Genomic DNA, 10,702 nt, shown 5'->3' on the forward strand with positions numbered 1-10,702 from the left:
GATAAAAGAGCGCATGAATTTCAGGATTTAGAATTCCTACATCAGAAAATGGTATCACAGCAACTGTTCGCTGTCCCTTTCAATGATTTCTCATCCATTGTTGAATGTGTAAAGAGGAGAACAAGCGAACACAAACTTGTGTAATTTCATCCTTTTTTAAACTTCAAAAATACAAAAAACACGCAAAAACACGCATTAGCAAACTTAATGTTATTGAAGATTGTAAATCATGGATCAAATAACGGGACATTAAAACATGCACAAATTCGCGCATTATCCTAAACTATTGAGTTTTTGTCAGCATGTAATTTTTCTTTTACCAACTCTGGCACACAAATTATAGGAAGGACGGAGTTCTAAATTTGGAAATGTGTTTGATGCACTATTCCCAATACAATCCCCATATAAAGTTTTTGATTTACACTGAAATTTTGCCTGTAATTCAATATTTTGTAATAAATGTAAAACTGGTGCCTGGCTTCCGAAAGTCCCCGCAGTGGAAGCGCGGTTTCGGAGCATGGAACTTCAAAGCCATGTGGAATGTTACACATCCCATTGTTACGCTTTTACTCACGAATGCGTTTGAATAAATTACAAGAGTTTCGCCGGCTTGATTCCAGTCCTTCTCTATCACGTCCCTGTACAGATGAAACCTTGTTACAAGTCGCTCTTCATCAATGTCTTTCTGCCTCATGCATAATGCCCTTCTGTTGGAAACTCCAATATACATCCTCCTGCCTTTCAAGACTGAAAGGTTACATCTACATATCCACTTCTAATAATGATAATACCATCTTACCTAATACCCTATTTAGTCATCTGTATGTGTAATATAATGTGTCTTAATATTTGCACATTTATTTTCATGGGTATGTAGCCGTAGCAATTGATATGTAAGTATGAGTGACGTATCAGTGTTATTTCAGAGTTTAATTGAGACTTTGTTTTGAAATGGTTATTTATATTTTGGGGCATTTTTATTGCAAGTTGGTTTTGAGAATTATTTGATTTATATTTGATTGTTCATTGTTGAATCGTGATATCTTTCACCTTTTTTTTTAGAAGTCATTTATTGGTAGTATTTTGTTTGTATGAATTGGATTTATTTGTAATTTCCATGTGACACTCTTGTGCCTTTGGAAGTAGCACTGAGCAACACTTTTCCCCATACCCGGTACTTGAATACAATGACCCTCATCTGATTAGAAACTCAATCTGTATTGTCAAAACACAGATTGATGGACTTGCTGCATCAAATGGTGCTCTAGTGCAAGAAATTTGATTGGTATTTTCTGACTTTTTAGAGTATAATTATGGTAACCTTGATTATCATTATTATTATTATTGACGGTTTGATAGGATAATGTTAGGAGATCCTTTAATACCTAAATATTGTGCTTCAAAATTCTTTGCTTATTTTTCCTTAGTGCCACTACTTCCAATCTTGTTTCACTGTGCACCATTTTATAACCTAATTTCACTTATAAAGTGGTGCTAACGTTAGCAAAGTTTTTTTTCGGGGGAGGGGGGGGGGGGGGGGGGTCAATGGGCTTAGTATAAAGGATAATTGCTGTGGAAATTGTTCTGCAATAGGTTGATTTATGGTTGATTCACTGTTTAGGTACTTGGTAATTATTTCTATTTATTCCGGTAGTGTTGTATTTGTTGATCAAGTTGTTTGTTATGCTTTTTATTTACACTACTAGTATCTTCCCACAATGTAACAGGACATGATTTTGAGAATAGTATTGAAAGTATGAAACTCATTCTAGGACAATGTCTCTTTAATATTGTTATATAATGTTTGATGTACACAGCATGCAAAGCTATTTTCACACACAATTACACACATTGTAAGTGCTTTTTATACACATATCACCATTTGAGTCATCCTATGCACAAAACACTGTTTGAAAAAAAAAAGCTTCTAATTTTTGGTTACTAATTTAAAACTAATAGCTAATTTGTGTTTTTACCATAAGGAAAAGGCATCATTTTGCCATAAATGTATTTGCTTAAGGAAACAATGTAGCATTATTTACTTGCGCTTGATTTTTTCAAATTTTTCGTTCATGCACAAATGTGAAGTTTGTACTAAATGCTATAATAAGAAAGTTTTTTTTTTAAAGACTGATTCAGATGTGTTTTGATGTTTTAAATTTTTCATTGTTTAAAAATCTTCTTTTTATTTTTGCTTTGAGCCAGAAATGTACACTTATTTGCTAGTGTTTAATTATTTTTCTGTTCCCGCCCATATTGCATTATAATCACAGTTTACTTGTTTCTGTAAGATTACCTGTAACAATCGCATATATATTCATAAGACCCATTTACGAATCAAATCTATTCATTTTGAATACATTATGCTTTTTAATAATATAGATGCAAGTAGGTGCACACACACACACACATGTTGTTGTGGGCATTGAGAGATAATTGCTCAGTGTGACATGAAATATCACTTTCAGTTCCTCACTCTTAGTTTGTACATACCGTTATACTATTTCTTAAGATGACAACTTTTGTACATAGCAAAAACAGCAAAATATATATATATTTCAAAAAAATTAATTATGAGGAAACCAGTACACAATCTATCAAAATTTGATTTCAATGCATACAAATCTTGGCAATATTGAGTTAGATTTTTTTTTAAATCTTCTTTACAGGAAATTTTCAACTTTTGAGTAACTTAGTCAAGAGTTGCTGATGAGTATTCTTATTTTCTTTGTCTTTTAGCCAAACCCAAATCATCGGCAACCCCAGTTCATCTGTCGCCCCAATCAAGAAAGCTGAATCCGTCATCATTGCTGGTGAGGTATTAGCACAGGTAGGTCAACATATATGGTTAAGGATGATGGTGATAGTAGATGGAAGTGGGGTTTTGGTGGTGGTGATGATTATGAAATAGTGACGGTCATGGTGTTTTGAAGTATTGAGGATAATGATAATTATATTTGCTTATAAAGCGCCTAACACTTACTTTATCAGAAGTCTCTAAGCGCTCTACAATAATGCAGCATAATTACCCTGGCTTTAGCAGAGAAGCTGTCACACGCTTTGGGTTTGAAGGAATAAATATTGTAGATGATATTCAGAGTTTTTATTCTGGTGGTTCCAACTAACTCTGAACTACGTGTATCGCCTATATATGTGATGATGCTGACAACACTTTGGTGATAATTAGACTTTGTTGTAAAGGTGATGATGATTGCAGTTCAGATTGCTCTATACATGTCAATGGTTTCTGATTTTGAAATTGCTCTAAAGTGATATGCCAGTTTTTAGGAAATTGATCAATATTTTTTTCACTATCATATTATCTTTTAACTGTGATTCCTTCAGCCCCTACAGATAGGACAAGCATACACAAAGGATGCCCTGGAGAAGACCCTCAGTGAGAGTGCATTCATGTCTCCAAGCGCTCAGAACTGGCCCAAGACTACTCCCCAGACCAAGAACCATAGCTGCACCACAGAAGCCACATCCATCTCAGATCCTGCCCTCTACGCTAAGCAGAACATCACCCCCAGCTCACATCACTTCAAGAAAGCACAGGATTTCTACGGGGGACGCAGCTCCCCTTCCCCCTCCCAGCCTGAACCCCACCCGAGTCCGGTCAGCATGGGTTCCGCTGCACGACTGCAGGCCAAGTATGGACGTAAGAGCGCATTGGCAGTCCATGCCGGGGAAACTCAGTATCGTGGATCCTTGAAACCAGGCAGCCGTAATGTAGATCCTAACAATAATAACAGCAACACTAGGACGAGTACAAGCACTGATGACGCGGGAAGCAACGGCATCCTGTCAACGAGTGATGTCGGTGATGACATCACAAAAAGATTTCAACCGGACCAAACCAGCTCCGATTCAAGATCAGAGAGGATGGATGGGGATTATTACTACACTGAAGGCATTCCTTTAAATGCAAATGTAACAGATAGAGTGCAACGAGAGAAGGGCCTCAGCAAGATTTCCAATACAGTTGAGACAGACCTTGAAATAGTCTCCAGAGGCTATCCTTCTAATGTTGTCGGGCAGGAAGGGAATTATGCCAAGGGAACTATGAGCACACAAGCTAGACGATTAGATAAGAAGGCGGAGCTCAAACACTTAGCAAAATCTTTAGAGGGGGGCAGCACCCTCACAAGTTCGCCTGACGACGTTCCGTCTGCTTTCGAGATTGACCAACGAGGCGTAAGTCATGCGTCACACCTTAACAAACAGTCTTATAGGGTTACTCTTTCACAGAACTCCACTGCCGAAGGTCACACCCACCCGGCGCAGGTGTATTCTCAAGCCACCCCTCAATCTAAAATGGAATCTACCAGTCCCTTGCAGAGATCACCAAGACTCCTGGACCGATCCACTGTCCAGAGGGGTGTGGATGGTTCACTTCATGTGAGGAAACCTACTCCGAGAGATAGAGTCAAGAGTGGATTAGCCACTGCACAAGACTTACAGGATCTTGGTAATGGAGATGTCTCTGAGCTTGATGTTCTTATATCAATGGATGATAATCCTTACAGGGTTAGTCTTGAACCCACTCCAGATTCCCTTAAAGAAACCACTCCGCAACCCTCTGCCAGAATCGCCAAACCAATGAGCTCTGGTATCTACTCTGCTCACTCCCCTCGCAGTCGGGTTTCAGATCGCACACGTCCGCTCTCCTCTAAGCATCGCGATGGTAGCAGCCCTCGACAGTCCTCGTCTGAAGTCAACCCCGAGGGCCGCAGTGATCCTCACGCTCTGCAGTACTTCTCTGTCTCCAAACTCTCCCTTCAGAACCGCTCACTGGAGAAGAGTCCTCAGCCTACACCCAGATCACCAAACAGCGGCCTCTATGATGGACCTGGGGTAGTGACGTCAGACCAGCAGCCGGGCAGCGCTGGGACCAGGTCAGCCCGGGCTCTAAGACCAAAGACACATGGCAGTAGCAAGGTAAGAAGAGATTCCTGAAATGATTTAGACTATCTTTGATATGCTGAGAGCCATAAGGCCAAGAAAGAAAAAAAGATGTTGTATTGCCCTGTAGGTGCCAAAACATGGGTCTGTCGGTTGAAAATCTTCTTTTTCTTTTTTTTAAAAAACTTTTTAAAACTTTTTTTTACTCCCTCTTTGGGCTGATATTTCTCAATTTTGAATGCTTTAATACATTTTTTTCTAAAAAATGGTAAAAAAAAAAAAAAATCTGATTATTGATTTCAAGATGTTGGGGTCGGTCGCAAAGGGGAATACAACATCTTTTTTTTTTAGGCCTAAGGCTCTTAACTCCTATCATTTTACTCAGAGGAAATCCCTTCTAGCTCTCAACACTCAGTCAGTCATTCAGTCAGAATGAAACGTCTTGTAATTTCCTCACAGAATTGTGCACTGTTGGTTTATGTACTGTTTTTCTTGACTCGAGTGAATCCCTGCATAAAGGACGACATGAATAAAACTTTATCTCATGTCTTTGTTCAGTTCCTTTACATTCAATTTAGTATGAAACGCATATTGTAGAACTGTACTGAAATATGACTTGTGTGTAATGGTCACTTACTGTAGTTTCTCTGACCATAGCTGATCTTTGAAGACAGGAATTATTATATTTGTATGAATTACAGTCAAACCTGTCTTTAGCGACCGCCCAAGGGAAACACAAAAAGTGGTCTTTGTAGACAGGTTCCTATATTACATGTTTCAATGAGAAACCATTTTCAAGGGAAACAAATAATGTGGTCGTTATAGACAGTGGTCACTAAAGCAGGTTAGACTGTACTATCTTTTCCCTTTATTCATGATGTATAGACCCTTACAAACTGGAATGTTTATTGTCTTGTTTCACAGACTGAAGCCAGTGGGCGAGGAGGGAAGGGTAAGAGATCGCCCCGCCCCCAGCAGCCCCAGAAGAGCCAGGACTCACCTCATGTAGTGGTCACCCAGGGGGGCTTCATGGGACACCGGTCACAACCAGGCTATCTCAAAGTACAGTATGCTAGGAAGAAATGATGAACAGTAGCTAATGGGATTTTGAAATAGAGGCAATAGAGAGAGGAGACGGACGGAGGTGGAGACAAAGAGAGAGGAAGAGAGGGAGAGAAAGAGAGAGGGAGAGAAAGAGAGAGGGAGAGAAAGAAAGTCTGGGTCTTCATGGGACATAGGTCACTAACAAGGGTATCTCAAAGTACAGTATGCAAGGAAAAAGGGATATTTGTCAGCAGCTTCAGAATCAAGATTTTGAGATGGAGGCAAAGAGAAAGTGAGTGAGTGAGGGAGGGAGGGAGGGAGGGAGGGAGTGTGTGAGTGAGTGAGTGAGTGAGAGAGAGAGAGAGAGAGAGAGAGAGAGTGTGTGAGTGAAAAGAGAGGAAATGAGAGAGAGAGTCTAGGGCTTCATGGGACACCGGTCACAACCATGTTTCTCAAAGTACAGTATGCCTGGAAGAGATGAGTTATGGACGTATAGATTCAAAGGGACTGAGGAGAGAGAAAGAAGATGGGATCAGGGAATTTCATGTGGCGCTGATCACAACCAGCTGATCTAACATTACAGTATACTAGGAGGAAAATATAATGTATATTGCAGCCTCAGAGAGACAGGGGATGGAGAATTAAAAAGAGAGACAGATAGGGAAATTCAAGAGAGAAAGAGAGAGAGAAGACAACCCCAAAATTGAGAAGAAAACTAATGGGAGTGTAGAGACAAGCGACTGAGGAACAGTCAGGCTTGAATATATGAAAGATAAATGTAGAAAAGGGATAGAATTGCGACAGTACAATGACACAAAGAAATATTTATACTTGTGTAGCAACTGCTGGCAACAATATACAGCTTCAGTTCCTGCTTTACAGTTTCCTCTTTTATCGGTGTCATGTGCTAAGAAGAGAGAAAAAGGCTGTGAAAACAATACCCATGAGAGACATTAGACCATTCCACTTGGATCTCATGTGCAATTTTCAACGGAGTAAATACAAAATAATGATGCAAAATATATGTAGGAATACTATTACTGGATGTGGTAGGAATATACCAAATTTTTCAATCACTTCATTGTTTGTGAAAAGAAAGGTTTTGCAAAAGTTTCACAATTACAAAGACTTCCATGTATGTCTACCTGTCCATTTTCTGAAATGAATTTGCAAACTTTCAGTTGAAGTTATATTAAAAGGAGAATTGATTGAATGTGTTGATGATTTATGTTTTCCATGCATGTTACAATCAGCCAAATATTTAGAAAAACCCAATGAAGTCATTCCATAATCAATTATATTCATAATTATATAATGATAATTATTATTATATATTACATTCCATAATCCATTCTATTCATAGAGTACAATGTATGTCTTTGAGAAAAATGCATATCAGCTGCTTTCATTATGTGAGAATCTTTTGTGAACATTGAGGTGGTATAGAGGAGAGGGTCTAATTAAGAATAGATGGCATATGCTGTATAGCCACAAAGTTCTTTGATTCGTACCGGTAAACATATATATTGGCCATTTTATAGGCAAGAAATTTTGTAAGTTGCAAAAATTCAGTAACTGATTCATTCCAGCATTTAACAGTTGCAAATCAGGATCACATTTAAAATTTGTCAAGTTTAATGTATGTCAAATTTTCTGGTTTTAATAAGGTATTGAATCTCTTCTCTTCCAAGAGTATAAAACAGGGTGACACAAGAAAAAAAAATCATCATTCTACTCAAAGTCAACTGCAGCTTCCTTCTCAAATTTACATTTTGCCTTTTCATTTTTAAACACTTCCAAAATATCATATCTGAGGCAACTTGAACACCTTATCGCACTGCATAAAGAGATTACGATCTGATTATTTTAAAACCAGAAATATTTGCAACTCTTTTCTTTTACATACTGTTTGCCCTACTCCAGGCAATTGAATTTCAAATTGTAGTTTCTTGATTTAAAAAAAATTATGAAATGGTAGCCAACCGTGTGTGAATAGACATTGAGCTCTGCTTCTATTTTGCCTGATAAAATAAACAGGTACACTGGTACAGGATGAGAGAAACTGATCGTTATTTCAGGGACAATGAATTGGATTAATGTTACTAGTGTTTACTAAAGGCTTGATCAGAAATGGCGCAGTAGACCTATGCAAAATAAAGCTGCCACGTATTTTATAAACGTGTTAAAAATGAATGGCTACTGTGCGCAACAAAAGACTAGAACGTATTCAATGTGATCTGTGTTATAAGCTACAGAAATGTCAAGCATATTATACTTTACGTCAGTCATCCTGAAAAACCGCTGCTGTTTTGCAGCGTCATATCTGAGGAGCCTTGATACATGTAGTTTCTTTTTAAGAGAATAGTGTGGTGATTCTGATTACAAGTAAAGGTACCGTTTCCAAATCTCTTGACTCACAATCAAGTAGTATTTCCATTGGAATGTGTAGTCTGTCCTCTGAGTGAGTCAGAAATACATGTATGTCAAACTCATGTAGTTATCCTCCTTATCCATGTCTCATGGTGCCCCTCTTGATTCATACTACAGTGAAACCTGTCTATAAAGATCACCCAAGGGAGACAAGAAAAGTGGTCTTTATAGGCAGGTGGTCTTTATGTACAGGTTGCTTTAGTACATGTTTCATTGAGAAATCATCTGAAGGGAAACAAATTGACAAGTGTAGACAAGTGGTCTTTCTATACAGGTGGACACTAAAGCAGATTCGAATTTGGTAACCTCTCAGATAGTTACAAAGAGTACTCCTACAGTCTCACCGCCAAACTGACTCCACCCCGATACTTGGCCATGCAGGGTAATGTAATGTTTTGATCAGTTTGAAGTCAGTCTGGCGTCAGTTTTGATGGTATAAACTAAGTAATATCTTACAGAGTAATTCCATGTACTTCCTTTAGGCTTGAGTTGTTAATGATCTTTAGCATTTGTTATACAAAATTTAAGCAATTTCTAAAACATGAATTTATTAATTCAAGTGTGAATGCCAACATGCATCACTGAACTTGGACATTTTTCCAGTGTAGCTTCCATAGCCAATGTTACATGTTATGTTTGTGAATGTGGTCAGTACTTATTAGGACAAAAAGCTGAAATTCCCCGTCTGACTATGCAATGTCAAGTATGTAGATAGGTGAAAAAAAAGGTTTTTACTGAAAAGAAAGTGTTGTAATTGTATAGATTATGTATTATGTACATGTAAATATTGAAATGTATTCTAAGAGAATTTGTGTGTGCATTAAAAGGCTATTCCATCCTTTCTAAATGAAAAGAAAGTCAACTTTTGTAGTTTCTTCCAAATTTGTGTGTTTTCCATGGTATGTTGTTGAGGTATGAGAGTAGGAAAGCGAACTAGTTGCTGTATAAGCAACCTGTATTATTATTATTAAATCCTCCGCTCCTGTCACCAGTTATCCACTTTCAGAACTCAACTATAAAAGACATACCTATTTCAGATTGCTTACAATTAGTCACTGCTTTTTTGTCTTTCCCAGTTAGAATCATGAACAGAAATTTTTCCGTATTTTTTTTTGGTAGTCCGATCAGTGCCTTTGATTAACTAGATATTGGCGCTTTATAAATACCTGGATTGGATTGGATTATTATTAAACAAATAATACACATCAGTTCGGGCATTAGTAAGAATTACCCACACAAGGTACCTTTGGAACAGTCTAACACGCCCGAGGCGATAGCCAAGGGCGTTTGGACTGCTTTGAAGGTACCAAGAGTGGGTAATTTTACTAATGCCCGAACAAAATCATGTGTATTATTTGTTTTATATGATTATGTTTTATTTGTTTTATAAAATGATGTTTTCTAACATGATTTTGATAATGACCGGTCATTACCCAAATTACGCGTTAGGCAAAATAAATGCCTGGTCACATGTACGCTTTCAACCAATCATTTGATTAGGATCCACGTCATCATCTTATAATATTATTACCGGTATACAACATAAATCAAATTACAAAGATACCAGTGATGATAGACATTGTTTACATTTATTCATATACAAAATGTACAGTTCTCAATCACACAAGTTTGGTCAATTTGGAAAGCTCAATAAATTCATCTTCACAAAGAAAATATATCTATAAAGCATATCACTCACATGTACAGCCTAGCTACAAGGAGAGTACAGTGTGTTTGGTCACAGAATGGATATGAAATGCTTTACTTTGAACTCCATTCCATTATAATAATTATTTACGCTTTTAATGGAAATTCAAAAATTCATTCCATGTGCATGTTTAAGGAAATTGGTCCATAAGACCTGTTTGTTTTGTGTTTACAAAGCAAGTCTAGAGTTCATGCATGACTGAATAGTCAGAAATGGTTATGGCCAAACAAGATGTACCTGTATATGCACTCACTTATAATTTGAAAAAATATAATGATATGAATTTACAGAAAGGCTACACTGAAGTCTCAATAACGCTATTAAAATAAACTAATAAAAAGGATAAAGGCAATATCTGGTTTAAAAATTTGCAATAAAGCTCAATTTACAAACAGCCACACACTAAGTTTTTTTTAAGTTTTTTTTGCTTGGAACCATACCATATCAAATAAAGTTGAAGGGAAATCCAACTTTTTCACACAACTTGTTATGCAGGTTGAAACTGCCCTTTACAGTTTGCAAACATGAAGTCCTACAAAGCACTCCAAATCATTAAAAAAAAAAAAAAATTATCAATAGCGTTAAAGACTGATGTAATGAATGTATGATCAGTTG

The 10,702-nt window shown here is 37.3% G+C and overlaps 1 protein-coding gene across 2 annotated transcripts in view; it reads left to right on the forward strand.

Moving 5' to 3' along the window:
• Positions 1 to 6,255, forward strand: part of LOC582973 — a 53,998-nt gene extending 47,743 nt beyond the window's left edge. For both annotated transcript variants that reach the window (XM_030989759.1, XM_030989760.1), the window contains 3 exons: positions 2,740 to 2,830; positions 3,346 to 4,941; positions 5,830 to 6,255. In XM_030989759.1, the coding sequence (XP_030845619.1) occupies positions 2,740 to 2,830; positions 3,346 to 4,941; positions 5,830 to 5,991 (1,849 nt within the window). In that variant the 3' untranslated portion in view covers positions 5,992 to 6,255. The remainder of the gene's footprint in view (positions 1 to 2,739; positions 2,831 to 3,345; positions 4,942 to 5,829) is intronic.
• The last annotated feature ends 4,447 nt before the right edge of the window (positions 6,256 to 10,702 follow it).

The sequence above is a fragment of the Strongylocentrotus purpuratus genome, unplaced genomic scaffold (genome assembly GCF_000002235.5).
Source record: "Strongylocentrotus purpuratus isolate Spur 01 unplaced genomic scaffold, Spur_5.0 spur5_scaffold_18, whole genome shotgun sequence".
Taxonomy (NCBI): Eukaryota; Metazoa; Echinodermata; class Echinoidea; order Camarodonta; family Strongylocentrotidae; genus Strongylocentrotus; species Strongylocentrotus purpuratus.